Raw genomic sequence first — 27,462 nt, 5'->3', positions numbered from 1 at the left:
ACAGACAGTTAGTGGTTTTGTCCTACAAAATATGCAGACAAGCCCCCTAAAGTTAATTATTTAACCCATTGAAGGCTTTATGTGCAGAAATATTGTGATTTTTACACTTTTGATTTCCTTTCAAGTCATTAAACAAACATCTGAACCCTGGTTACTGTAGTTTTTTATTAAACAAACGGGAAATATTGTATTTCTTGTGGACTATTTCTATCTGCGGATGAATCCATATTTGGTACTCTTTGTTACGGAGGGATGGTGTACTATGTGGGATTGAGTTCAAATAAACTACATTGTGTGTGTTCATGCTACTGAAGTATGTACAGGTCACCCAGTGAAACAGTGTGGCTATGATGGAAGGAGAGGGAGAAGATGCATCACACACATGACTCTTTTCTCTGCCGCAGGTTTGATGACGGTGAGTCAAAGCGGGAAAAGAAGGCGACTCCGCGTCTGTTCTGCGATATCTGCGACAGCTTTGACCTCCACGACACGGAGGACTGCCCCACCCAGGCCCAGAGCCCCGACTCGGTGCCCCACACCACCTACCGAGGCAACCCGGCCGACGAGAGGCCGTACTGCGACTTCTGCGAGGCCTTCGGACACGCCACCGAGTCCTGCAAAGATGATCAGACCTTCTAGTAGCTCCATCAGATATTTACCGGCATTTAAATTCCTTCCTTTTCCTCCTAAACTCACCTTTTCACCCTCCAGCTTAATTCCCGTCAGATTTTTTCGATATTGTATTTTTCTACTGTATTTATGCATATCACTGGTAGCCACTGTCCTGGTCTGAATCTCTACTCTGCAGCTTTTCTCTGAAGATAAACTGTAATGCACAACGCTCGTCCAAATATACTGCGCAATATTGATGTTTATAACAAAAAGGAATCCGTCCTCTGCACTCAACGTTTTTATTGTGCTGTTTTGCATTTAAGTAAGAAGTATGTGTTGTTTTTTAGGCTTTATTTGATATTTAGCAGAAAATGATGCAACTTGATTAAGCACAGTTTAAATAAGGGAAAATGAAGCACCTCTACATTACTGTCTTAAGTAACACATTCCTCAAGTCTATACGGCTGCAAAAATCAGACAGATACTGCCATGTCTAACTTTTTACTAATTTTATAATATTTACTAATATGTTAGTAAGTGCTTCTTCCAGCATATCCACCTAAAACGAATTATAAACTAACATTCTAAAGAAATGAGGCATAATGTTCTGAGAACAAAGCTGAATTATACAGTAAGTCATAAAATCTAATCGCATTAATTATTTGAAAAAAATAGTTATTTCCAAATATTTTACGACAAATTATTAAAGCATTATACTCAAAAGATTTTGAATAGACACCTGTCTTATTGTTTAAATATTATGACTGTATAATATAACTGATTGTGGCTTTTTCTTTATTTGATATTTTTATTCATTATCAACCTAAATATTAATCTATGTAAAACCTCTAATACTTTGAGTAAATGTCAGTCTTGACGTTGGAAATGGTAGCTTCCAAGGTTTCTCAGTGAATGCCATGAGATGCAAACAAAGGCAACAAACTAATTACATACACCTTGACTTAAAGGGACAGATTTTACACATGAAGGTCAGTTTACTCGTTTACATTTGGTATGAAGTCACAGATTTATGTTTGGACAAAACCATCTCACTATTAATATCTTCGTCAGCCTGCACCAGGAATTTTGGGTGTTAAAGTAAAAATAAATTCAAAGCACTTTAAGGACGTCTGGTCTATAATGGTGTAGACTTTGAGTTTTAAAGTTCATCTACATGTGCAGAGCAGACACAAAATGAACCACTTGATCAGATAGATTTGTGTTTTATAGATTTCCATAGATCATCATTCAGGTTAATATTCTCGATGAATGCCACGGAGAGCTCCAGAGGTTTCGTTGATGATGACGTTGTTGAATTTTGTTATTTATTGTCTGATGTTTGGCTAACCAGTGACATTCCTACAGGGACATAAGCTAGCACTGATTAAAGTGTAAAGTCTGAACTAGGACCACTAGACGGGCTTCTAAAATGCAAACGCCTCATGTTACAGAATGAAAACTAACCAGATAAAACTATAGAAGCCTCTACACTAACTTACTTTTGTTTGCACTGTCCACTTTAAAGATTCAGCCGAAACAAACAGCGCTTTAACTTTGATTCTAAACAAAAGTGAATTTATTTTAAGAGTCAGTACAGATTATTCCGTCCCATTTCATACTGCCCTCTTTTAACTGGTTTGAAATGTTTTGGAAATACACCTATTTGCTTTCTGGTGGAGAGTTAGATGGGATGATCGACACTACTCTGTCTGTATGACAAATATGAACCAAGTTGAGGCAGGTTAGCTTAGCTTAGCACAAAGTGTGTAAACGTTTTTTAGACACTGGTTTTTCTACAGGTTAACTAATCAAGATGTTAAAATTAGAGGTGCTGAAAGGCAGATGTAGTCTGTAGTAACAATTTGACACCTAAAGTCTGTATCAAGGTGTTGGGGAGTAAAGAAAAGTACTAAAAAGCTTCTAGTGTCTCTAGGTAAAAAACAGTTTTCCCACAGAATGGTGTTTCCATACATCTAAACTGCATTTTTAGTACATTTTGAGGAAATGATATTGCCTCCCTGATTATGGTCGCAGTTTTAAACATGAGGTTAAGGTTGTAAATGGGAACAAAACAACAGACTTAATTAACAACCAGATATTGAAATGTTCCTCGCATTCTTTTTAACACAGGTCAACATGTCACATGAATCTGTTAGTTGGTAGTCTGGTTGCATTGTGGGTAATGCAGGTGCCAAGTTTTTAGGAGGAAGAGGAATATTTTATTTTGAGAAAAATGAAAGCTGGTTCTGCTGCAGCTTATTTTAATCTTTCCGTATTTACAGTCCATCCTCGGTCTGATAATTTAATAAGTGCAATAATACGGTTTATCTGTAGATCACTCCTTTCATAGACGGATATTAAAGTTGTATCAATCATTTCAACTACCTCTAAGAAAGTGAACATATTTCCCAGAAAATTTCAAACTATTATTTTAAATGTAGCCTGTGTAGCGACTTGTATTTGACTCCTCTTGTTCTTAAGCACAATATTTGGATCATATTGAATCTTCCCGAGTAACAGTGTATTTAATACATGTGACTAACCTTTGTAAATACTAATCAGAGGCGTCCTTCTGATAAATGTGTACACAGTGCCATGAGACAAAATAAAGCTTTTATGTGTACAACATTTTATTTTTCTGCCCTGTTGTATAATGCGAGAGAAAAACAACATTTGTATAGACTTTAAAACATTGTGTACTTTATAAGTGATGCGTCTAATTATTATTATTAGTGTAATGTTTTATATATGTAACTATTTCAGGCACTATCTAGAAATGGTTTGGAAACAATTTTACAGATGTTGACGTGGTGTAAGATGTCACTGTTTTCTATGTTCTGTATACTCCTGAGCAGTCAATAGAAACACTTTAAAACAAGCTCGTGCTCATGTGGTTTTTTCACTCTAGCAGAAAACACTCTCAGATATATTTAAAGCAGTATTGGCACAATGTAGAATAACTACAAGTAAAAGTCCTGCATTTATATATTTGTTAAGTTAAAAGCACATTTTTGACACAAGTTCTTTGTATCAAAAGTCCTGAAAAGAATTGTGTGAGATGCAACAGTTGTACATCCTGTTAGATTTAGGTCAATCAATTATTTAAACCTTTATAATAATAAAGAAATATAATATATATATATATATACATATATAAAACTTAAACTAGTACTACAAATGGTCTAACCCTTCCGTAAGTTTTATATATGTATATGTGATATATATATATATATATAAAACTTAAACTAGTACTACAAATGGTCTAACCCTTCCGTCCAAACATTGAACACAAAGACCAGAAACTTTTGTGAATTTTATTAAGAAAACCATTGGACATAATAAAAACCAAGCACTACTGATGGAATAAATAAGTCAAACCAAACCATAAATCTGTACAAGATCTAAAGTCAAACAAACTGGTCCCGATAAGAAAACAACATACAAGATATTATATCACAGCTCTTTTTTCTTAGTTTTTTTAAAACACAGTTATGAGCAAACTATAAGCAATCGGCTCAATTAGGTGAAAGCTACAACAGAGGTGAGATTTTTTAAACAGAGTGTACATAATGCTGTTTATAACTGTTAATGTCAATACATAGCATTTTAAGTTCCAGCGCTGCTGGACTGGGAATGAGGTATATGCTAATCCATCCTCTAAACTGAGACAATTGGTTTTTTCACTCTAGCAGAAAACACTCAGATATATTTAAAGCAGTATTGGCACAATGTAGAATAACTACAAGTAAAAGTCCTGCATTTATATATTTGTTAAGTTAAAAGCACATTTTTGACACAAGTTCTTTGTATCAAAAGTCCTGAAAAGAATTGTGTGAGATGCAACAGTTGTACATCCTGTTAGATTTAGGTCAATCAATTATTTAAACCTTTATAATAATAAAGAAATATAATATATATATATATATATATATACATATATAAAACTTAAACTAGTACTACAAATGGTCTAACCCTTCCGTAAGTTTTATATATATATATATATATATATATATATATATATATATATATAAAAAACTCAAACTAGTACTACAAATGGTCTAACCCTTCCGTCCAAACATTGAACACAAAGACCAGAAACTTTTGTGAATTTTATTAAGAAAACCATTGGACATAATAAAAACCAAGCACTACTGATGGAATAAATAAGTCAAACCAAACCATAAATCTGTACAAGATCTAAAGTCAAACAAACTGGTCCCGATAAGAAAACAACATACAAGATATTATATCACAGCTCTTTTTTTCTTAGTTTTTTTAAAACACAGTTATGAGCAAACTATAAGCAATCGGCTCAATTAGGTGAAAGCTACAACAGAGGTGAGATTTTTTAAACAGAGTGTACATAATGCTGTTTATAACTGTTAATGTCAATACATAGCATTTTAAGTTCCAGCGCTGCTGGACTGGGAATGAGGTATATGCTAATCCATCCTCTAAACTGAGACAATTGGTTTTTTTCTTTTCTCTCCATCCATGTGAATGCTGATTTGTTGAAATCTGATCAAGTAATTCCGCATCATGAAGTACTTATTATAGCCCATAGTTATGTCATGAAGTCATTGGTTTGCAGTGATTCAATTCATTTCAATCCATATTCAGTAAATATTAATGAAAGTTAATGTGTGAGGTTGTTCATTACGAGGTCACAGGTCTGAATCCGCTTTTTTGTCAATATAAAGTTCAAGTAAATTGCACAAATCTGCACGGAAACCGAGAGCTCGATGCCACACGTGTATGGATTCAGTCGATAGAGAGCACCGTAAGGAGTCACAAACCAACGCTCGAGCTAAAGACCCTTCTGTCAGAGATAGTAGCGATACGCAGAGATGAGAAGTGAGTCAGTACAGGTCATGATAGTGGAGCAGACGGAAACCAGTCCCACAAACTGGTCTGTCTCTACTTTGGAGGCAGAAAGAAAAACGTCCCCTGAAGTAGACAGACCAGAGACTCCGATTCAGGAGGTTTGCAGATGTTTAAATGTGCGGCAAATGTAAATTATTCTGGGTAGTGTTCACATTCCAGTCTACAAATGTTTTAAAGGAATAGTTCCACATTTTGGGAAAAAACACTTTCATGACTGTGCTGAAAATATAAAGCCACAGTCCAAACATAGTTAGCTTAGCATAGCACACAGCCTGGAAACAGATAGTCTGACTCTTATTGAGGGTACAAAAGTCCAACTTTATAATAATCTGGAAAATATCTTCTTTGTTTTCATACTAAGACAAAAAGCTTATTCCTCTAAAGCTCATTAATTCAAACATTATGGTCTTGTACTTTTAATCTGTATTAAAAACAGGAGTTTACAAACCATTAGGCTAGTTTCCTTTTGTTTCCAGTCTTCATGCTAAGCTAACAGCTTTACATTTAACATACAGAGTGGAATTGAACTCTTGATAAGTGATTATTACAAAAATTAACCATTCCTTTAACAAAAAAACAAGTGTTGCAGTTGATTATAAATATTGGATTACACTAATAAGTGATGATTATAAGGGAAAAAAACAAACATGGCACCAAAATTGTAATTCAAAAGCGGGTTGACCTAAAGCGTGTTTTTAAATCGTAGCAACTCAAGGCACACCTTCATGGTCTACGCCGCCTGTGCTCACTACATATCCAAGAGTTTATCTCGACCAGTACCATCTCCTTCTACAAACCACAAACTAACTTAAAGATGTGAATGGAGAACTTTTCATGGATAGAGAAAAAAGACTTCCACTACAACAGCAAATCTATCTGTGATCGATTGTGACATACCATAACAGTGCATTGACCCTCCTGAGAAAAAAACCCTAAACGTTTCCTAAACAAATATAGAACATTAGTCTAACAGGAGGCGAATCGGGAGGATTGAAGTGACGTGGTCTTAGGGTGGAGGTTCCCCCCGGGAGCTGCTGATCTGACACCCAGTTAGCCTCTATCCCGAGCTAACCGTTAGCAGTAAAATGTGTTAAAAACGGTTTCAGATTAGCGCCTGGGACCAACCTCGTCCTAATCTCAAATCCCCAGTGTTAACTATTTTCAGTCACAGATGCAGGTCAGTGTTTGAGGGCTGGCCTGGCGGGGGGTCACAGAGGGGTCTGCAGCCCGGGGTCAGAGCTTCTCTTGGCATTAGTGAAGAAGTGTGGAAGGAAGCACGGAGGGGGGACCAGCGAATAGAGGTAATATCCATCCTCCCTCTGTGGCAGAGGAGTGTTAGGGCAGACTGGAGGAGGGGAAGAGAGACGTCTGTTCCCCTTTCGGTTTTGAGAAAGGGAGGTGGGGAGAGGAGAGCCGGTGCGTCCATTAGCCCTAAATTATCTAGAGGTAATGGAGGGAGGGGCGGAGGGAGGGAGGGAGGGAGGGAGGGAGGAGAGGAGAGGAATGACTCGATCAGCTCCAAACATTTAACTCTCCTCAAAGTCTGGAGACGAGGACTCCAGTTTGGCTTTCTTGCTGGGTAGGGTGTCCTCATCTAGGTCCTAAAACAGAAAATGAAATTTAAAAAATATGAAACATAGACACTTTGTTTGGTTTTGGAAATATTTGCTGTGATTTTTGCTACAAAACCAATAAAATGGAGTCAAATAATTTCTAAAACATTAGATTTAAAGATGTTGTGGTGCTCACAGCATTGGGAAATAAGGCAGCAGTTTTGTTTCTTAAAAAATAGATAGTAATTTGCCCTTGATATATGGTTTATGGTAGTAATAATAAAATAATAATTTCAGTTACTGATGAGTTTTGAAGGTAGTTTGGGGACGTGTTTGTACCTGATTGGCTTTGCTGTCTGAAGAGTCCTTCTCCCCCGAGGGCAGAAGGTCTCTCTTGGCACTCGGTGCTCTCTCTGAGGTCTCTGATGAAGACGTGGTCTTACCTGAGGAATAAAGAAACATAAAAAAATTAGAACATGGGAGCATTTATTTATCTGGCAGTGGAGGACTGAACAATGTTGTTGAGGTGATGTGTTGAGGACGGCTTGTTCCTGACCCTTTAATGACACAGTGTGGTGGTGTGGAGTAACTGCACGGTGACGTGGAGTCATTTCAGACTAAACAGTTCAGTTTAGTTTAACAACAAGGATGTAAAGATCAAAACTGGAAACATTAAGATTTAAAAGCTGAAAAGAAAATCAGCAAATATTCTGATTATTTATTTTTTCATAAGCAGAAATAAGTCGTTTTTTAAAAGCAGAAATTCCCCTAAAACCTGCTACTTTTACTTTCTCAACTACAACTATTTGCCGTTTTTCTTATGGCTGTTCATTAGTTTCTCGTTCAACAAAACAAGCCTTTGCCTTTTGGAAATGTGAAGAGCGCATTTTAAGAATTATGAGTCACATTAATATCTTATATTCATCTGTTGCAGCCCCGCTTTGCATAGATGGGTTCATCCGTCTGTTCAAGTGATGGCTTTTTGTTATTCAGACAGAGGAGTTATAGAAACCTTAATGAATGATAATCGGGTGTGTGAGGAATACAGAGTCCACCAACACATTTTATTATAAAATATTTATCATTTTAGGTTCATCAGACAGCAAATGTTGCTGCCTTTTTATTATGTACGATGTGAAAAAGATTTGAAAAACAATATATTGGATATCTTATTTAGAGCTGAGACGATTGGACGAATTGTTAAAAAAGAAAGTAAAGAAAAAGTGCTTATTTTTTATGACAACATGCTAGTTTTCTGTTAAATTCCTATTAAAATAAGAGCAAGTCGTGATGTTTCTGGTCCTGATATTAGAAGATTAGAGTAGAAAAACAAAAGCAGGAAGTGCCTAATCATGCATCTGATCAGCCACACGACCACCTGCTAGCTGTCTGTTGAGTTAGAAAGAATGATGTTTGTTGATGTTGGAGGTGTGAGGGTGACTGACCCCTCTTGCTGTCCGGGCTCTGGTCGCTCTTGATCTCGCTGCTCTCGCGGTGAGACGTGGCGGTGGGCTCCGGGGTCGGGCTGGTGCTACAGCTGTTCTCCTGTTTCACCGGGGAGGAGTCAGCGATGGAGCTCTGGTTGCTATTGTCATCTAGAGAAGACGGAGAGGAGTACATGTTGTTTTTTTTGTAGGATTGTTAAACATTGTTAAATAAGAGTGAGTAAAAGACACTGCAAATCCATGCCCTTTAAGGCTTTCACTACGTACCGTGCATGTCCATCATCCCTGGAGAAGAGCTGTTTTCTGGAGTCGTCAGCTCTGAGCCGTATTTCTCATCTTTACCTTTCTTCTTGTTTTTATTTTTCTACAAAAAGGGAAAAAGTATATGTTGTTAAAAAAAAAAGAAGCAATTTCCATGCTTTACTGGAATATAACAACCTACAAACACGCCTGCTGAAAACATTAAGTTACATAGTGTGTTCACTTTAAAGGACAATTATAACCCCTTAAAGAGGCTGAACTCACATCCTCTGATTTGGGCTCCGTCACTGGCACCCACTTGAAGATGCGAAGGGACGTGTCTCCAACAGTCACCCATTTCTTCTCCCTGTGTAGGATAAATAAAAAAGCTGACTCAAACGCTATAGGGCATCATACAATTAAGAACATTGCCTTGGTCTTATAGTGTTTAGATAGATTGTTAGTGAAAATGACACAATGCAGAAAGATAAAACAACTTATCATATTTTAGCAGCTAGAGTTGGGTGAGTGTTGGGCAGTTTTTTGCTAAATGACTACTCAATGTCTGTGAATGGAGACTATTAGGATTTACACAGCATGAGTATATCCCATTATTAATAAATCGACTATAAAAAATCACTACTGACCCCAAAAGACTCTGAATGCAATTACACCAAGGCCATTGCAAATATTCACATTGGAGTAGCTGGAACCAAAGGATATATGTATTCTTTGTATGCACAAATCCTTAAACAATAAGTAAATTAACAAACATGGTTGCAGATGCATTTTCTGATCAACTTGATTCATCATTTAAACTCCAAATAATTAAATATAGAGGCAAAAAGTATAACTCTGGCATTCCCTATTGAGAAAGTAGCATTTAGTTTAGAGAATATTTGTATACCTTTTTACTTCATATATATTAATGTCAATATCCTTATGTTGTGGATTACATTATTCACCTTTTAAATGTAATGAAATCAAATGTATGAAGATGAATATAATAATACTCAGAATAACTCAAATTATCTTCTTTAGTACAGTAACGTCACTTGACTAAATGAACAATGCTGAACTTGTTAGCCACTTTGGAGCAGCATAACGTTTGAACACAACAGAAAAATAAATATATATTTGTAAAAAAGCATATGTGTACCTTTAATCTTACTTTTCAGTGTATACAATGTGTTTTATTTTAAATGTTAAAAACATTAAATTAATGTTATTTTCAAACCACCAACTTTTACTGACTTTGACCTGGGGACATTTGATTAAACTACCTGATAAAAAAACAACATATACATATTGACACCAGGCGGGGTTACACACCTAAACATTAACAATATATTCCCTGCATTACAATGTGTTTGTGTGAGCTGTTAAATGTGAATACAAGTGTGTTTTGTGTGAAACGTTAAGACTGAGTCACTACGTGTTCAGCCATGCTACTTCCCTCTCCCAACCCCCACCGTGCCTTCTTCTCTATTGGACCTAAAGGGCGACTCAAAGCGCTTAATTTAAAACTCCAGACGGACTAAAGTGCTCTGACTCAAGAGCGCCGTCGTCAAATTGTGTCCAAGTCAACAGTTATCGGAGGTTTCGGTGCTAAATAAACCCGCCGCCGAGCTTCAAGCTCAAACAGCGGGCAGCAATGGCTTCATGTGACTGCATAGAAATGGCTTCTGGGTTCAACCCTTTGCCGTTAATGGAAAAAACCGCTACAATCTGAGTGATACAAAGCGTTCAGACACCGGGCTGAGGCGGTGAGCAGCACGAGTGCGCCCCGGTGCACCTGAGCTGTAAGTACATCTGTTCAGAAATCATCCTTTTCTTTCAATTTCATTCCTCACCCCCGTCCCCTTCCCTCTCCCCCCCCCCCAACAAGCCGAAGCCTTTCTCGTGTTAGATAACGAAGCCCGCTTTTTCCCCTCTCACTCTCTTACCATTTTCGTACTTTCTCAATAGCGGCCATAACCCGCTTGATGTCATCTTTAGCCCTGCTCCGGGTCTCAGCTCGGACCGACCTGCCCGACATTGCCGCGGTGGGTATAATATTTTTTAAAGCTCGCCGGCAGTTCAGACACAATGCAAACAGTAGAGCGCACAGAGGAGCCACTGCGCATGCGCGGCCTGATTGAGCAGAGAGAGGGGGGCTGGCTGCAGCTGCACTATGAAGACAGATCTGTCTCCCTGTCCCTGCTGTGTGGAGCACAACAAAGAAACTGCTCTCATCCAACAAATACAGCTCGAAACTAGTAGAAGTTTGGTTTAAAACGTGGAGTAAGTACATAACGTAAGTACATACGTAAATAACATAAGAAAGATAAGTGGGAGTGTATTGCTTTCCATACAGGGCAGAAGATTGTGTTTCCCTGGGCCCAGTGGGAAACAAAAAATGAACATACTGGTACAAACAACAGAAGAAAGAAACAAAAACAGGTATAGAGCAAGTTACAAGAAAAAGTACACTTTGTGTAAACATATAGTACAATACACATTAAGTACAATATAAATACAGGTAGTTTCAATACATGTCAAAGTAGTAATAATACCTAAGTTACAAAGTCACAATGTAAATATATTATGTAAATATATTTAACAATCCAAATATGTATATGTACATTCAAATTATCAACGTTTACCGTGATATATTTTTTCAACAGTTACTATGACTTTATCATTTTATTTTTAACTTTTAATTTTTGTGTTATTATTTTCATTTGTATTCTATTTTATCTTTATTGTTTACCTTGAGTGAATCCTGTTTTTCACTCTGACCCTGTTGCTGCTATAAACGCCTGAATTTCCCCAGGGATAAATAAAGTTCCATCTTATCTTAAAATAGCAATGCAGAATAGTCCATTTCAGGATAATACTTAACTTTAATTGTTTTAAAGAAAACATAATTAAACAATTTGGATATACAAAGAGACACCATTTTAAAAATAATTTTGCATTTCTACAATATGAATACATTAATGTGTTTCCAAATGTTTAAGTTTGCACTGAAAATAAGATTATTTTTCTTGATACAAAATGGTAATTAAAAAGAGACGGGTCTATACTGCAGAAAGGGACATAGATGTATCTGTCTAAAGTAGATATGTGTTTTTCAAATAACTGTCGTGTTATGTATGCGAGACTGAGAATGTGCTCAAGTTCTGGCTTGAGGTCAATTTCAAAACCTAAAGTGCCAGATTCAAAAAATGAGTAAAGTTGCTATTATTGAACCAACAAGTTATATATATATATATATATATATATATATATATATATATATATATATATGATGTGTGTTGCATTTCCTGTATGTATTTGTGCTGATGTTAACTTCTTAATATACATTTTCTTATCAATAAACATAATAAAACTGTCAACATAAATGAGACACTGCAAAAAGGAAATAAATAAAAAGATGTTTACAAAAAAGACTACATTTAAAGAAGACATATTTCCATAAAAAACCCATCAGTACTGAAATGTATGTCAAATATTTCGACTCCACGTAAATAGTGCACGACGTTCGGTGCAACAAAAAAAACCCGTGTACGTCATCTCCCTGCGACACGTCAACACGCAGCTCTCCGCCAGATGAGCTAACACAGTGCAACACGGCGGATAGTGATAATACAACTTTCCAGACAGACTTAACCGGGATTTTTATGGCAGAATTCTAAGAAGTGTAGCTGATATTGTTAATTACAAAGGAATTTATTTAATTGTGTGTTTAATTCTATTTGAACGAAAGCGGAGTCAGCAGCTCTGGCATTTGTCATTTTTTGTGCTGACTGAAGTAAACATCCACCATTATTTGTTTTAACACTTAGGACTTCAGCTTTAAGGCTCTCTTGTAGGTGTCAGGATGAACGAAGAAGGTAAGTTGCTTATCATTTCCTCCCATGTTGTGGTTAGTATGATTATTAAACGTGTTTTTGTATTTGTTTGTTGGTCAGAGCTGGTGGAGTATTTCAGGGCTCAGATGAGGAAAGATCCGGACATGGCCTCTGCTGTGGCCGCTATCCGCACCCTGCTGGAGTTCCTCAAGAGAGATAAAGGTGTGTTAATCCCAGCATCATTTTACTTGTTTATGTAGTATTGGAAGAAGAAGAAACACATTCTTAAAGGTCACCTATTATGCAACATCCACTTTTTCATGTATTTTATTACATAAATATATGTCCCTGTTCCTGATCCATTTATATAAAAACCTGTCTGAAAATGAGCTGATCTGATTTTGGTCACTTTATGACTTTATTTGTGTAACCATTAGCCAATCACCAACCAAGGTAACACCTGACAACCTGTTTTGTAAATCCTTCCCTGCCCCTCCAGGTGAAACCATCCTGGGCCTGAGGGAGAGCCTGACGGGAGCCACAGACTGCCTGACAGGAGTGGACTCCTCTGTGGCCGTGTCCTCGGGAGGAGAGCTCTTCCTGCGCTTCATTAGTCTCACATCACTGGAGCACCAGGTGAGAGGCTTCTCTGGGACAGCTCCATGCTCCCAAACTAAACAACAGTCAACATCTCATATCTGCAGTAAGCAAGGTAGTTCAGAGGCCCCTCTCTTCAGCATTGTGTTCCTGCTTCCCTGGGCTGAACGTGCCCTTGAGTCACCTGTGAAATAAATACAAAAATACTGGCCATATACTGGCACAGCTTCCAAGTCTAATTTAAATATAAGACAATATGGGATCAAATGTACAGACCTCATTTGATGCAAAATGCATTCAAACGCGAAGCTTCAGCAGTTTGGGTTAGCCAAATCAAGTATAGGGTATATTAACTAAGTTACAACTTCTTTCTCCTTGACATTGTTAATTTGCTGGGATACTAATACATAGAGGGAATTCAATGCTAGAAAGACTTACTAAATACCTGCTGGGTTTGTCCAGGGATGTTATGGTGTAATGGTCTGTGTCTTAACCACTAGGGCCACTATGGCATTGTGGCAGGTTTATAAAAGCTGATTCTGATATTGTCTCGACTAAATATACTTCAATGTGTAAATTGTAGTAAGGAAAAAGCTAAACATTGACAATAAGTTTAGTATTTTCCACCACAATAACATTGCAATGTTAAAGGCTTTCAACAAACATCTAGACCTTGTGTAGAGACATATCATTTGCAAATAATTAAACTGAACATGTAAATGAATAAATACTCTAAAAATGTGTTGAGAGATGATTGTTCAGGTATTTTTGGAATTGTTACCCCATTATAAAAAAACACCTGAGATTTCTTTATTGTAAGAGAGCTATTTATAGTGCCAAGTTTGCTTGATTTAAAGGTGCGAACGTCTGTAACTACTTTCTTATTCTAACTCCGCTACTCCCAGGCTTCCAGTATTTTCTTTTGCCTGTAACATTATGTAATCACCAAATATGTTGTCTCTTTTTCAGGATCTGTCTCGCTGTAAAAAGGTGATGGAGGAGAGAGGAGAACTTTTTCTAAAGAAGATCTCATTGTCCAGGACCAAAGTCGCTAAGCTCTGTCACACCTTCATCAAAGACGGAGCTGTACGTATTTGTGTTGCAGACAAAATTCAAGCTACCTGTATAACTGGGAATGACTCATTGTTGTACCAATAAAGACCTGCTTGTATTATGAGCAGGTGTAACACTTAACTGTTGTGACTGAAGGCCATTATTAACCTATAGAAAGACATGTGGGTGTGGGTTGGTAGGAACAGAGCTTCATTTACACTGCACACACATAATGTGAAAATGTATTTCCCCAGAAAATCCTGACTCACTCGTACTCCAGGGTGGTCCTGCGGGTCCTTGAAAAAGCTGCAGCTGAGAAGAAGCGCTTCTCTGTGTATGTGACTGAATCGCAGCCTGACTCAGCTGGGTGAGTGAACCGTGTCAGTAAATGTGTTTTTATTCTGAGGGGATACGCACTTATTGAATCAGTATTTTGTTATACTCAGGCGACAGATGGCAGAAGCCCTGAGAAAGCTCAATGTTCCAGTCACAGTAGTTCTGGATGCAGCTGTGGGGTAAATATATTCATCAGGTTAAAAAACAAAACAGTGTTGTACTTTGACAACATGGACATTTATCCAGTGTGTTTGTTTGTGTTATTACAGGTATGTTTTGGAGAAAGTAGACCTAGTTATTGTTGGTGCGGAAGGGGTCGTTGAGAGCGGAGGGATCATCAACAAGGTGAGTTTGTGGAATAAATAATGACAATATTTAAATTTTTACTGAATCAATTCGATATATTTAAATTTGAAAACTTTCATGATACCAGCTGGTGAACCCAAAGATAGTTGTATAGTCGAAAAATCTTGCTTTGCGATACAAACAAGTAAACCCTTTTGACTTAATAAAATAACAGAAGTGTTATCAAAAAAATGTATGTATTAAAACATATCAATTATCTAGAATACATTTTTATTATAACAATCAAGGTGGAGCTGATTTCAACTCATTTAAATGTTGAGAAAAGTGAGAAAAAAACAATATTTAAATAATCATTTTTATAATTATATAATTTATAGAAGTCAGTGTTAGGATTTTAAAGAAGACAGAATAAGGGATTTCTGATTTAAAATCAAGAAGTCACTTTATTCTAGAAAAAAATATGTTTAGGATCTAATTACACAATTGACTCAGATGATTTTTGTGGTGTTTACGAAATGTTAAATATTTTCTTCCGAAATGTAATGGATATGAAGTAACACCACATGGAAATCCTCAGGTCAATATATCAACATTGTACTTACTATTCACTTTTACAGATTGGCACTTATCAGACGGCCGTGTGCTCTAAAGCTCACAACAAGCCTTTCTACGTGGTGGCAGAGAGTTTCAAATTTGTCCGACTCTATCCTCTCAACCAACAGGACGTGCCCGATAAATTTAAGGTACGAGAAATTCATGGATACTTATGTTATATGACACTAAGAGTGTTTCTTTACAGTCTTCCATCGTCTCCACAGTACAAAGCAGACACCCTGAGGAGCGCTCAGAACCTGTCAGAGGAGCATCCCATGATCGACTACACCCCCCCCTCCCTCATCACCCTCCTCTTCACCGACCTGGGAGTCCTCACCCCGTCTGCTGTCAGCGACGAACTCATCAAGCTTTATTTATAACTCAATAAAACCCATTCATGAAAAAGGTAAACACATGTCAAACGTTTATTTGATTTCTGCTTTTTACATGTAGAAACACAGCTGTTCACACATCCTCGCCCCCTGAGCCCTCGCCCGTCGCTGCTCCTGCTTTGTGTTTTGGTCCGCTGATCTGAGCTGATATCTGATTCTCGAAGTCCTCCTCTGTGATTTTCCCTTTCTTAAGTTTCTTGAGGATGCGAGTGTCATTTAAAAGCTCTTGCATTTCTTCATCCTCCACATCAGAGCCCTGCAGAGAGAAAGAAAAACATGAGATCCATAAATAAACCCAGCCCACTGAAGGGATCATCAGGAGATTTCTTTTTTTAAATACCTCGTCACGCCTCCTCTTGGCGGACCTTTTTTCCCTGCGCTCCTTCTTGCTCCTCTGTTTCGACCAGGACTTATTCTTGATTAAGTTCTTTTTGGGATACGAGATCTTCACTTGATCTTTCAACTCGAGGAGCAACTTCTGTCTCAGCTTCTCCCTTTGCTTGTCCTTGTAGCGGATTTTGTCTGTGTCCACTGTCGTCTCCTTAAAATCAGGGAGTGTATCCCCTCTCAGCTCGGGCATCCTCGGCAGGCGGAGGAGGGCGAAGCCGCGGGCTAAGGTGGCCAAATCCAGATCTAGACAACAAAATACAGCACAAAAAGTTATATCTGTGTACTTTATGCACACTGCACAACTGCATCTGAATGTAGAGATGCTGTTTTCACCTTTGGACCTGAAGATGAGACTACATTCGTGTTTGGCGTAGGCCTGGACGTAGGACACGAAGGCTCTCATGCCTCTGTCAAACATGGCGCGGTCTGCCAGAGCTAGAGTCTTCACTTTGGGCAGCACATCTGGAACATCTCCTGAGAGGACCATCTTCTGGAGGGGGCACTGAGGAGAAAACAAGTCAATTATCATGTGTCCACATCAAGTAACCTCAGATTTTGCAATTTGATCATTGATTGTCAACAGGAAATGTTTCTTTCAATTCATGTTGTGTATATTAGGACCTACCCTGGGTGGAGCAGGCATAACATGTGATGTTTCTAGCAAGATAACTCGAAATAACTCACTTTCTGATTGATGGACAAAAAATTGACATAGGCCTCCTCCATTGGCAGCAGAAAAACGAGGGCATTGCCCTGATTGCCGATACGTGCCGTACGTCCACATCGATGTACAAACGCACTGAAGGAAAAACAAGAAGGGAAAAAGCTGCTGTTTAAAAATAGAAACTTGATCTGAGGAAGAGCTTAAATCAGGATCATAAAAAAATGACTACTCACATTTAGCTGTGTAAATACTGAACCATTTAAGACACACAAAAGGACCAGCACTTCTACAGTGATGTATTTTGCAAAGACTTTGTTTTGCTCACCTGGCATTGCTGGGAGGATCGTACTGCAGCACCCAGTTAACATCGGGGATATCGATGCCTCTGGCCATGACATCAGTACACACCAAGATCCCACTGCCACACATTACCAATGTTACATTTTATAAAGAACACACACACACACACACACACACACACACACACACACACACACACACACACACACACACACACACACACACACACACACACACACACACACACACACACACACACACACACACACACACACACACACACACACACACACACACACACACACACACACACACACACACACACACACACACACACACACACCTTTTCAGGGCCCGAAAGTCAGCAAAGATCTTGTTGCGTTTGTTTTTCATCTTGCCGTGGATGCAGTGGACATCTGCTTTCTTGACCAGAACCTCCAGAGCCCGACCGTAGTACTCCACACAGGCACACGTACTGGAGATGAGATAACAAGTGATCAGTCAGGAAATGCATATGTGACAGCATAATGTCTGACAGACACTGCAGGTGTTTAACGCTTTGTTCATGGCTAATCCTTTTTAGAATAAGGCCAGATTTCTTCCAGATCTGTTGTTTGCTCTTCAGTTTTAGAGAATCTGATTATTTCCCTGAACAATCTAGTGTGAGAAAGTTTGGTCAGCTATCCTTTAGTTTAGTCTTTTTTTATTTCCTGCTTTTTAAACATGTTCTCTCTCCACTACTGCGTTAGCTCTGAGTGTTAGCGATGCTTGCTAATGTAAACAAAGACCATATTACGTCCAAAACAGTTGGGCATCGTTTCTGATAGCAACGTTTCTGATCGGGCCGTGGGTCCGCATTTCGGACATTACGTCATATTGGACGCAAATCTGGATCAGCTTCGTTGTATCCCCGTTTTTAGAGATTTGGGTACGGAGGAAAAGGGTTTTATTTTCTGACACTCTGTGAGTCTCCTGACACACCGGGGACACATTTATGTATAAAAGACATCAAAAAGTGCATTTTGCATGATAGGTCCCCTTTAATGTCCCTTAAGGACACTTGTTTTCACAGCCAGTACAAATGAATATATTTACAGATAGATATACACACACATAGCTATAAACAGATTTAGTCAGTACACTAAATCTTTATGTATGTATTCGTGAAACCCATTTTAAAATGTAAAAGGTTCTTAGTTTATCATACCTGAAGAAAACCAGGTTCTTCTCGTGCTTGTGTTGCCTTAGAAACGTCACTAGGTGGTTGAACTTGTTCTCTGATCGACATATCTGAAATGACAACATGAGTTTATGTCAATACATTTTAATTAGGAGCTTATTGATGAAAGAGTTGGAAGTGTTACTCACAGTGTAGTAGTTGGAGAGTCTGGAGGGTGTTTTCTGCATAGAGGTGGCAGCTACACCTTTCTCCTTGACGGTGATGCGCACCGGGTTTCTGAGGCCGGCCCTCACCAGCTTCTCCAGCTCCTGAGTCTGAGTCGCTGAGAACAAGCCTGTACGCCTCTGTTTGGGCAGGAAGCCCAAAATGTTGTTCAGGCTGGACACAGAAAAAGAGTCTTTCAGTGGTAGAAAATACCTAAAAGGGTTACTAATTCAAATGACATGTATATATGTGACCTGCTCTATCGAAATCAGTCGGAAGACGCAACGGCTCATTTCAAAATAAACGTAGATTCGCATACAAAAAAAAAAATGCAAAAAAATCTTTCGGGGTTCTGTGTTTTGTTTGATTTAAAATAAACAAAGTCTTGGCTTTCAGAATATTACAGTTTTATTTCCAAAATCACACGATAAATACATTTTTGAAGCTTGTAAAGGGAAGATTCTGCTCTTCCGCAGCGCCGCCCCCCTCCCTCCCGCTGACATTATGAATGTAAGAGTATAGTAATCATAGATAACAAGGCAAGGTCCGTTACAGTTTGTTTTCATCTGATTTCAAATAAACAAAGTCTTGGCTTTCAGAATATTAAACTTGTTTCGGCAAATTCAGATGATAAATATAACTTTGAAGCTTGTGACGGCATAATTACAAGCGGAGAACGGAGTAACTTGACGTCACAGCAGGCATAACAACAGCTGGTGTTTCCCCGGGAAACAAACACAACACACTCAAACGCAAAAATACACACACACGCGAGCTTCCCCCAGACCAGTATTCCAAATGAAAATATCTTCCCTCCGTAGTATTTTGATCATTTGCTCCGCCGATAATCAATCAGATCGATGGATTCCAGAGAAGAGGAAACTTTGAAAGCCCTTTTCTCAAAATGATGACTCTGTGACAGTCATTATATAAATGTGACATATTTTGCTTAATATTTGGAGAACAACAACAATCCTGATATCATTAGAACGCTAGGAATCTACTCTTTCCAGCAGTGTATACAACTCAAAATGTGTCTTCGGGTCAATGCGATTGATTTTAATAGAGCAGGTCACATATATATATCAAAATAAATGTTATAGAACTAAATTCTTCTTCCATAAAAAGGGGAAAAGTTCACATTTAGTCAGTACCTGGCCTCGAACCCCATGTCGAGTAGTCTATCAGCCTCATCGAGAACCAGCACATCAAGACCCTTCACTGAGCTGGCCAGATCCAGACCGTCAGCCTTCCTCCTGAACATATCCTCCAGACGGCCCGGTGTCGCAATCACTATGTGTGCCCTGAACCACACACACACACAAATGTAACACTCATGGTTTATGATGCTGGCAATGGAATGCCTACATCTCCTCTTTGTCAGCTATCTAGTCTTTGGTATCTAATTTAGGGGAAAGAGGGTTCAATTGTGTTGTTTCTAATGGGACTAGTTTGACGTTTTTTATATATATATACGCTTGTCACAAAAGGGGGGGAAATAAATAAGGTGGAGGTTATTAACAGGAAAGGAAGGTGGGGAAAGAGGTGAGACCAATCAGACACCTGTGAGCTGGGGTCAGGGAAAGAACTAACAAAAACAGCATGGACAGAAACGGACAGAGGACTTAAAGGGAGTAAAAGAGAAGATAACTAAAGTTTAAACCAGTTTTTGACATTCTTTGCACCTATATTAAAGTAAAAAAGTGGTTCCAAGAACAAGTTGGATTTCCTGGACTTCCCAGGGCAACATGGAAGGCAGCTGCAGCAGGGTTTGGATGAATCTATTTTTGTATTTCTTTATGACCTGCTTGTAGCTGTGGATTTCCTGGTCTTAGTTGGATCTACAGGTAAGATAAGTATTTTTCCTACAACTTGAAAGGCTATTTATTTATTTTTTCAATGTTAAAGTGACTGGGTTAGGGTTATTCTCCTGTCTGGTGTCTAACTTTAAAAACATTGTGATCAAGCTGCACAATATCAGTCGAGACGAAGAAAAGAATGCTGCTCTCATTCCTGTCTGTTGATATGAGCCAATTAGCTTAGCATAAAGACCGCAAACAGGGAGGTCTCCCTTGAAAAAGAGATCTATGATCTCAAGGGACCAATCTGATTAAATAAAGGTTTGAAATGAGGGACCCTCACTATTAAAGTCATAATATGTTATATCTAGTGCATACCCGTGTTCCTTGAACTTCTCCACATCCTCTATGGGGTTGGTGCCACCAATCAGTAAAATCTGCCTAAAAAAAACATACAAGAAGCATTTTAATTAATAAAAACAAACAAAATAGATCAACATGATGAGGAGGGCACAGTTATTTCTCTAAGGGTTGCAATTTGTTATTTTAAGTTAGGACTACTTGAATACCATTTACAAGGTACATTTCCCCCGTTTTGACTCCTACTTGATGTTGTACTTACGTAAACTGTGGGAATTTTTGAAGAAACTGTTTCATCACTTCACTGATCTGAAGAGCCAGTTCTCTGGTGGGAGTGACGACCAGGGCGCCGACCTGCAGAAAACAACAACAAGACTGAGCATCGAAGAGACTGGAAAGCTCTACAGTGACAGGTGGAAGGTAAATATAAGTATTGAGCGTTGGTTTCCTCATCACCTGCATCTTCTTTAGCTTCTCTTCTCTCTTCAGGAGCAGCTCAATAATAGGAATGACAAAAGCCAGAGTCTTTCCGCTCCCAGTCACCTACAATGGTACAACATTTAGTGAGCTGCACAGGGAGTGCTGAGGAAAAATGTAATAGACTGTACTTTTTCAAAACAAAAAACAGTTAACAGGAATAACTAGTGGTCAAAGTACACTGGTTAAGTATTAGCATCAAAATATACTTATAGTAAAAACAGTAAAAAAAAATACTCACTTTACAGAGCTATGTATAATTGTGCAAAGAAAATGGCTAATTGACATTACTTTATATACTTTTAAATAGCTTAAACTTTAAAATATATACTTTATTAGGTAATTTATATTTGGTATTATTAATCTCAATCTGCAGAGAGACTAATAAATACGAGTTTGGCTATCATTTGTAGTTAGATGAATGTATTTTGTTACACTTACCGCCTCAGCAGCCACATCTTTGTTTCTCATGAACAGCGGGATGCAAGCAGCCTTGAAAGAAACTCAATATTAATCAGATGTATTTACTGATCAGTGTTGTTGAAGCATACAGTCAGTGTTAAAGAGAGGCAGGTTTAAAGTGTTCATGTTACCTGGACAGGTGTCATGTGCGTGAACTTCACTTCCTCGAGCGTTTGTAAAATCCCCTCGTTGAGTTTTACAGGTAAACTCTTCCACGTCCCCTCTGTGGTGTTATCCATGTTGTTAATATAACATTCAACACGATTTATGCTAAAGTTGTTAGCCACCGCTGGGCTGACTCTCCACGCTGCTCCTGTTTCCGGGTGCTCAGCTGTTTACAGACCGGGTAGGAACCGAAGCGGTGTCAGGAGAATCGTTCCGCCTAGCCATGTATCTCTTTCCATTTTTTATTTTACTGTAAAATAGCCATCATGGATGGAATAGACATCCATCTACATTAAGTAGAAGTAATGTCTTCCTATATATTTATTATTTTACTTTTGGGTATTTTAATTACATTTTCTTTTGTATAGTCAGACTGTAAAGGTGATTGTAGTTCAATTGTATACACAGCGCTCTGTAATGTTCTTTGAAAAGTACTCGATGCGTTTGTCTATTATGACAGTGAATAATTAAGTAAAATTATAGTATTTTTAGAAAATCTACACGGTAGTATTCATTATGGAGTGCCTTTGTATTTTTGTGACTTCAGATGCATATTAGGCTTTAATACTGCATCTTGCTTTGGACAACTTTTTAAATATAATTCAATTTATATGAAAAGTTGAAAACACAATTATTTGGAATTCATTTTCAACTTTGAAAGATAGAAGAGGAGCGTTTGTTTGTATAGTATCATTTACATATGAGAGCACTCAACAAGTCGAACCAGATTCTTGGAGCCTTGAGCTGACATTTAGACTTGTCATAGCAAGTAAAACGAATCAAATCAAGAATAGTTCAGTAACAGCGTTTACGACAAGGAAATTCAGCAATTAATGTTCTTTAAAAGGCTCAGGCTAAATTCCTCACATTTGCATTCAAACTTTCTAAAAGACGCCACCACCTGTTTAAAAAAGACACTGAAGTAATTGTACAGAATATTGGCTTTATTATGAAACCTGGGGCTTTTTTCCACAGACAACCATTCTACATTTGTACAGATCCATTTATCAGATTTAGTTGTTGTAATCACAAAAAGGAGAGACTGTGTACAGAGCAGTTTACCTGCCAGAGCTCACCAAAGATTGTTTTAATAAAAAAACTGGAGCATATTCTGTGACACACAACATGCATGATGTGTACTATATGTGAAGCTACTGTCCTGGACGTACGTTTTTTTACCTTGGTGGGGAAATAAACAGGTAAAAGATATTAATTTGAAAAGCATCAGCCACACAGCAGCATGTCACAGGATATGCTCCAGGAAAAACAAACAGTTCAAAATTGTATACAATCATATAATTTAAAATCCCTAACCCCAACAAAAGAACTATAGTAGAAGCAACTAAAGCACACAGCAGTCATTAGGTGTCAGACCCCCCACCCACTCACCCACCCACCCTCAACATGTAACATGTCATCTCAGTGTTCCTCCACACTTTGCTTGGAGCTTCACTCCAAGTAGTTCAGTTTAAAATCACACAGCCTTAGCTCTTCAAGGTCTTACAGCTAACTAGAACTTTTCAAATGAAGGTGTTTAAAAATTAACTCAAGGCCAAGAAACTGTTACCATTTTCTGAACTACGCAGGGAATCACAGTTTCCCTGCAAAAGGTGTCCACTGAAGCCCCCTTCCCCACAGCGTTGATTGCCTTGAATCGACAGACCGAGCTAGAAGCTTTAGTTTCCCTTAATGATTAGCTGCAGTGTAAATCCTTCAGATATTTAGATGCATTTATCAGGAGTGCAATTTGTTGTTTGAGAGAAACCCAATGTACAGATTTCAGATATCTGCCAGTACATTGTCTAACTTGGCATAGATGCTGAAAACAAAACCTTCTGCATCTCAGACAAAAAAAAAACATCAAATTATTTGCGTTTTCATGAGTGTCATTTTTATCACTTGAAAAGGTCCCATTTAAATTCTCCTGTATAAAATCTCACATTTATCCATGTATTGATCCTGGACTGAGGCACACCCCTGTGCTTCTAATGTGGATCCTTAAATTAATCAATTTATGTGCATATCTAAGTCTTTTCAAACTGTCTTTACTTAAAATGATGAGCCTCAGTCATTCACATAGGTAAAACTGTATTGGCGAGTAATTTGTACTTAACTGTAAATATAAAACAATATTGGACAGAAAAATATTTTACACAAAAAGTTATAACTAATGAAATGATATCCAAGAATTTTTTGGCCATTCGTTCCAAACAAACATTAATTACATTTATAAAGAAGGAACCAAACAGGTAACAGGTGAACAAAACTTCTGAGATCCAATCATATTTAGGCTTTACTCAAATCTGCCGGTCTCATTTCCAGAGTGTAAATAACTGTCATGGTGTTGGAGAAATCAGTGAAGGACACAGAGGGATCATTTAACCGCACTAAACCACTCGCCGTACTTCGAAAAATCTCTTCAAGTAATAAATCTGTCCGAGTGTCATTGCCACCAGAACGAGAGCTTCGAAGAACGACCACAGCACCACTCGGCTGTTTGTGTTGTCGTTGACTAGAAAGAGAAAAGAAGACGGGTTCAGGATATAAAAACAAACATTTCAATTTGTTTCTATACAGTGTAATTGGCTCTAGACTCACTTGCTCTGTGTATCCTCTCTCGAACCTCCATGTACTCCTGCTCATGCTTTACAGCCGTCATAGCAACCGCCAGCTCGTTGATCATCTCTTCCAGCTTGTTTTGGTGCGCTGAAACAGGTAAAAGTGATCATCACAAAAAGGGCCACAACACAGTTGATGTGCACACAAAGATACATGCATGAGGTATGCAGTACATGCATAACAGATGTCATTGTGATGTATGTCGCAGGACAGGTGATGCTGCGCCATCACCAGAGACATTTTTTATACCATACATGTTCTTACTGTGCAAATAGTCAAGCCATTCAAACTATAAAACTTCCTACGCGTTTAAGAAATGCACAATATTAGTTTAAGCTACAAAACAACGCTGGTTAGAGAAAACTCTGCAGTGCATCACAAACTCAAAAGTCTATTTCACAACAGCAGTTTTGCCCTGTGCCCTACCATCCCAGCTTTCACCACCTATGAAGAGGAACAGAGCGCCCAAAATAAAGTCAAAAAAAGGGAAAGAAACTATCAAACAGTGACACATGGTCAGCAGAAAAAGAAACAAGTGGTTTGCAGCTGGATGATCTTTAAAAATCTGGCTTGACATAATGCCATATGGAATTTCTTAATTTCTCTCTTCACAGGCATCAATCAAAACATGCACCCCTAAAGTACCTTCTGTCTCCATGTCCTGTCCTTTAGGGGCCTCTCCGATATCAATCGTGAACATGACAATCTTGGGTGTCATGGTTGACATCTTGTTGCTGAAGCAGAACTTGTAGGTTCCGTCCATGTGTGCTGCCACAGAGTATTTCCCACTTGACTCCCTGTCGCCTTTGTAAATTTGTTTACCATCAGGCCCTGTTATCTGGAAGGAAAATGCAAAATATGTGAGTAAAAATCACTGCTGCATGAGAGCACAATTGTAACATATGGCAGCAAGATCTGTGTACATTAAACCCATCATTTGCAAGTTATACCACAGCACTTGTTTCAAAGAAATAAGTTAAAGAAGATAGTAAATGTTTTCTTTGGATTATACTCAAATACATTATTGGCTACATAGTTAGTCCGGCAATGCTAGCATAACTAAGCCGGACATAGTGCTAATGCTACACTTCCTGTATCCTAATGAATAATTCAGTTACAATATTCGGGTTTAGGTAAAAGAAAACGGACCGAATAATAAGATATGATGTTTTTGTTATTCAACTTTGAATTACAATAAGTTAACATCCATCAACTGGACTGCAACTAGTCCACTTGACGTTACACAGAGAGACTGCGGAAGCTAACACTAGCTAGCACAGGCCTTGTGTGTGAGCATCAGGTTTAAGTTAAAAAACAAAACACATTCCTCCACATTAGGTGGCTGGTTTATCATCTCACCTCCACATCGATGTCCAGGAAGCCTCCCTCGGCTACCTCAAACATGAGGCCCATCTTTGTGCCGGAGTTGACCCGCTCATAGAAGCACTCCTCGGCATGGGCGTCTATGCTAACGAAGTAGCCGGACGCAGTGGAGGACAGGACGGCCAGCAAGACAACCAGCTCCGACACGGTAAACATGTTTAAAAGTGTTGTATAGCAAGCTTCACAATAAAGCTATTGATATAGAGAACCCTCCTTGTTTCAGTGTATCCTGTAAGAGTGCAAGATGTCAGACGGTATGAGTGAAATTGTTGCCGGGGAGTAACGTTAGCCGCTCCAGCATCGGCTGCTGTGTACTGCTCTCTAACTGCCACGTACGGCTAACGGCATCCGGCGAGGGCCAAATGTAAGAGTGTGCTGTCAAAATGTAGTGACTCTTCACCTGTTTAGAGAAGATCATCACATCAACTCGGACATTCAGTGGTGTAAAGTAACCATTCACTCAATAACTGTACTTAAGTACAATTTTAAGAAACTTGTACTTTACTTTAACAGTATTTCAATGTAATTGCTACTTTGCTCTTCTGCCCCTCAAAAAAGTGTACTTTTACTCCACTACATTTATTTAATACCTTTAGTTACTTTGCAGATTTGGATTAATCATGTGAAATATAAACAACACTTAAATAAGACTTTAATTACACCTGGAGTGAGATTCACAAGATACCCTGCAGTGTACAGAGTGATTAAAACTAGCTGCACCTTTAGCAGCTTTGATAACATACATACAAACAAAACATATATTATTCTGAAATGGGCCAATTTGCATAATGAGCACTTTTACTGTTGGTACTTTAAGTATATTTTGATGCTTATACTTTTGTACTTTTACTTGAGTAACATTTTGAATGCAGGACTTATACTTGTAAGTAACAGAGTATTCCTACACTCTGGTACTTCTACTTTTACTAAAGTACAAGATCTGAGTACTTCTCCTACCTCTGGATGTTGGACAAAGTACTCAAACCATTTAATATTCATACCAAAAAAACATATACCACAGTTGAAAATACTTCTCTACAACTTACTTAACCCTTGTGTTGTGTTCGAAAGCTGTTACCGTTCATGGTGTTGGCGGTCAATTGTGACCCATGATTTATCTCAAAACACTCAATAATAATGACTCATCCAATATTGTTTTAATTACATCATTACTAACTTATTATGGATTCATAACCGTACAATCCTGTTGTAATTGTATTGTATGGCCCCACAACACATTACACCACATATTTAAGTAAAACATGTGATTAAATTCACTCATTATATTCCCTAGAGTGAAGACAGTGGATAATTATGTTATCTGACAATAGACTAATATATGATACAATTTCCCCCCAAAAGGTTTTAAATGGTTGGATGGAGGGGTGTCTAAAGTCAAAGATGAATCTTGATTGGGCCAAATCTGACCCCGAGTCACCCAAAACAATGCTGTGCTGGGTCTTCAGAGAACTTCAGACTTGGCTAAAATTGTCAAAAACCGTTTTGTAGTGTTTATATAGCTGTTGTGGAGGATACCATGAAGCCTTGTTCCGATAAAAAAAGCGTATTATTATATAATTTTAACTTGAAATGGGTCACGGGAGACCCAAA

At 38.2% G+C, this 27,462-nt stretch overlaps 5 protein-coding genes across 9 annotated transcripts in view; 2 read left to right on the top strand and 3 right to left on the bottom strand.

Annotated features, from left to right (window-relative positions):
* Positions 1-3,490, top strand: part of clip1b (CAP-GLY domain containing linker protein 1b) — a 31,538-nt gene extending 28,048 nt beyond the window's left edge. For all 4 annotated transcript variants that reach the window (XM_034095564.2, XM_034095566.2, XM_034095565.2 and 1 more), the window contains one exon: positions 405-3,490. In XM_034095564.2, coding sequence (XP_033951455.1) covers positions 405-639 — 235 coding nt within the window. In that variant the 3' untranslated portion in view covers positions 640-3,490. The remainder of the gene's footprint in view (positions 1-404) is intronic.
* Positions 3,491-4,708: 1,218 nt separating this feature from the next.
* Positions 4,709-10,803, bottom strand: bcl7a (BAF chromatin remodeling complex subunit BCL7A). The gene is made up of 6 exons (XM_034096045.2): positions 10,681-10,803; positions 9,020-9,101; positions 8,762-8,858; positions 8,495-8,644; positions 7,389-7,492; positions 4,709-7,097 (listed from the first exon to the last, which is right to left on the bottom strand). The coding sequence occupies exons 1-6, from the start codon at positions 10,770-10,772 to the stop codon at positions 7,023-7,025; spliced, it is 600 nt and encodes a 199-aa protein (XP_033951936.2). The 5' UTR covers positions 10,773-10,803; the 3' UTR covers positions 4,709-7,022.
* A 1,478-nt stretch (positions 10,804-12,281) lies between these two features.
* On the top strand, positions 12,282-15,867 carry eif2b1 (eukaryotic translation initiation factor 2B, subunit 1 alpha). The gene is made up of 9 exons (XM_034096152.2): positions 12,282-12,612; positions 12,691-12,792; positions 13,070-13,206; positions 14,137-14,253; positions 14,475-14,587; positions 14,667-14,735; positions 14,826-14,901; positions 15,480-15,605; positions 15,681-15,867. The coding sequence occupies exons 1-9, from the start codon at positions 12,600-12,602 to the stop codon at positions 15,834-15,836; spliced, it is 909 nt and encodes a 302-aa protein (XP_033952043.1). The 5' UTR covers positions 12,282-12,599; the 3' UTR covers positions 15,837-15,867.
* Positions 15,859-22,027, bottom strand: ddx55 (DEAD (Asp-Glu-Ala-Asp) box polypeptide 55). Its single transcript, XM_034096151.1, has 14 exons — positions 21,816-22,027; positions 21,664-21,714; positions 21,202-21,288; positions 21,008-21,099; positions 20,764-20,826; positions 19,741-19,890; positions 18,571-18,760; positions 18,410-18,492; positions 17,546-17,677; positions 17,228-17,320; positions 16,923-17,037; positions 16,572-16,740; positions 16,189-16,481; positions 15,859-16,104 (listed from the first exon to the last, which is right to left on the bottom strand). The coding sequence occupies exons 1-14, from the start codon at positions 21,921-21,923 to the stop codon at positions 15,922-15,924; spliced, it is 1,809 nt and encodes a 602-aa protein (XP_033952042.1). The 5' UTR covers positions 21,924-22,027; the 3' UTR covers positions 15,859-15,921.
* Positions 22,028-22,772: 745 nt separating this feature from the next.
* tmed2 (transmembrane p24 trafficking protein 2) lies at positions 22,773-26,204 on the bottom strand. 2 transcript variants are annotated; one of them, XM_034096018.2, is made up of 5 exons: positions 25,828-26,204; positions 25,114-25,306; positions 24,895-24,912; positions 24,448-24,555; positions 22,773-24,361 (listed from the first exon to the last, which is right to left on the bottom strand). In XM_034096018.2, exons 1-5 carry the CDS (start codon positions 26,005-26,007, stop codon positions 24,237-24,239), a joined length of 624 nt encoding a protein of 207 aa, XP_033951909.1. In that variant the 5' UTR covers positions 26,008-26,204; the 3' UTR covers positions 22,773-24,236. The 2 variants fall into 2 exon arrangements, with proteins under 2 accessions (XP_033951909.1, XP_033951910.1); XM_034096019.1 differs by lacking the exon at positions 24,895-24,912 and having other exon boundaries at positions 25,828-26,201.
* Positions 26,205-27,462: the final 1,258 nt, after the last annotated feature.

Source organism: Pseudochaenichthys georgianus, chromosome 12 (assembly GCF_902827115.2).
Source record: "Pseudochaenichthys georgianus chromosome 12, fPseGeo1.2, whole genome shotgun sequence".
In the NCBI taxonomy this organism is placed as follows: Eukaryota; Metazoa; Chordata; class Actinopteri; order Perciformes; family Channichthyidae; genus Pseudochaenichthys; species Pseudochaenichthys georgianus.
Note: the sequence above shows the minus strand (reverse complement) of the source record. Positions and strands in the feature narration are given on the sequence as shown.

Bases quoted from the DNA above. Each gene is read 5' to 3' on its own strand.
- bcl7a (XM_034096045.2), bottom strand. From the start codon at position 10,772: ATGTCGGGCAGGTCGGTCCGAGCTGAGACCCGGAGCAGGGCTAAAGAT. The intron at 9,102-10,680 runs GTAAGAGAGTGA...TATCCTACACAG, and splicing joins ATTGAGAAAGTACGAAAATG to GGAGAAGAAATGGGTGACTG. The intron at 7,098-7,388 runs GTACAAACACGT...TTTCTGTTTTAG, and splicing joins CAGACAGCAAAGCCAATCAG to GACCTAGATGAGGACACCCT.
- tmed2 (XM_034096018.2), bottom strand. From the start codon at position 26,007: ATGTTTACCGTGTCGGAGCTGGTTGTCTTGCTGGCCGTCCTGTCCTCC. The intron at 25,307-25,827 runs GTGAGATGATAA...TTTTCCTTCCAG, and splicing joins TCCTGGACATCGATGTGGAG to ATAACAGGGCCTGATGGTAA. The intron at 24,362-24,447 runs GTGAGTCTAGAG...TTCTCTTTCTAG, and splicing joins AGAGAGGATACACAGAGCAA to TCAACGACAACACAAACAGC.
- ddx55 (XM_034096151.1), bottom strand. From the start codon at position 21,923: ATGGATAACACCACAGAGGGGACGTGGAAGAGTTTACCTGTAAAACTC. The intron at 17,678-18,409 runs GTATGATAAACT...TCTCATCTCCAG, and splicing joins AAGAACCTGGTTTTCTTCAG to TACGTGTGCCTGTGTGGAGT. The intron at 16,741-16,922 runs GTGAGTTATTTC...TTTTCTCCTCAG, and splicing joins TTTTGTCCATCAATCAGAAA to TGCCCCCTCCAGAAGATGGT.
- eif2b1 (XM_034096152.2), top strand. The intron at 14,588-14,666 runs GTGAGTGAACCG...TGTTATACTCAG, and splicing joins TCGCAGCCTGACTCAGCTGG to GCGACAGATGGCAGAAGCCC. The intron at 15,606-15,680 runs GTACGAGAAATT...TCGTCTCCACAG, and splicing joins ACGTGCCCGATAAATTTAAG to TACAAAGCAGACACCCTGAG.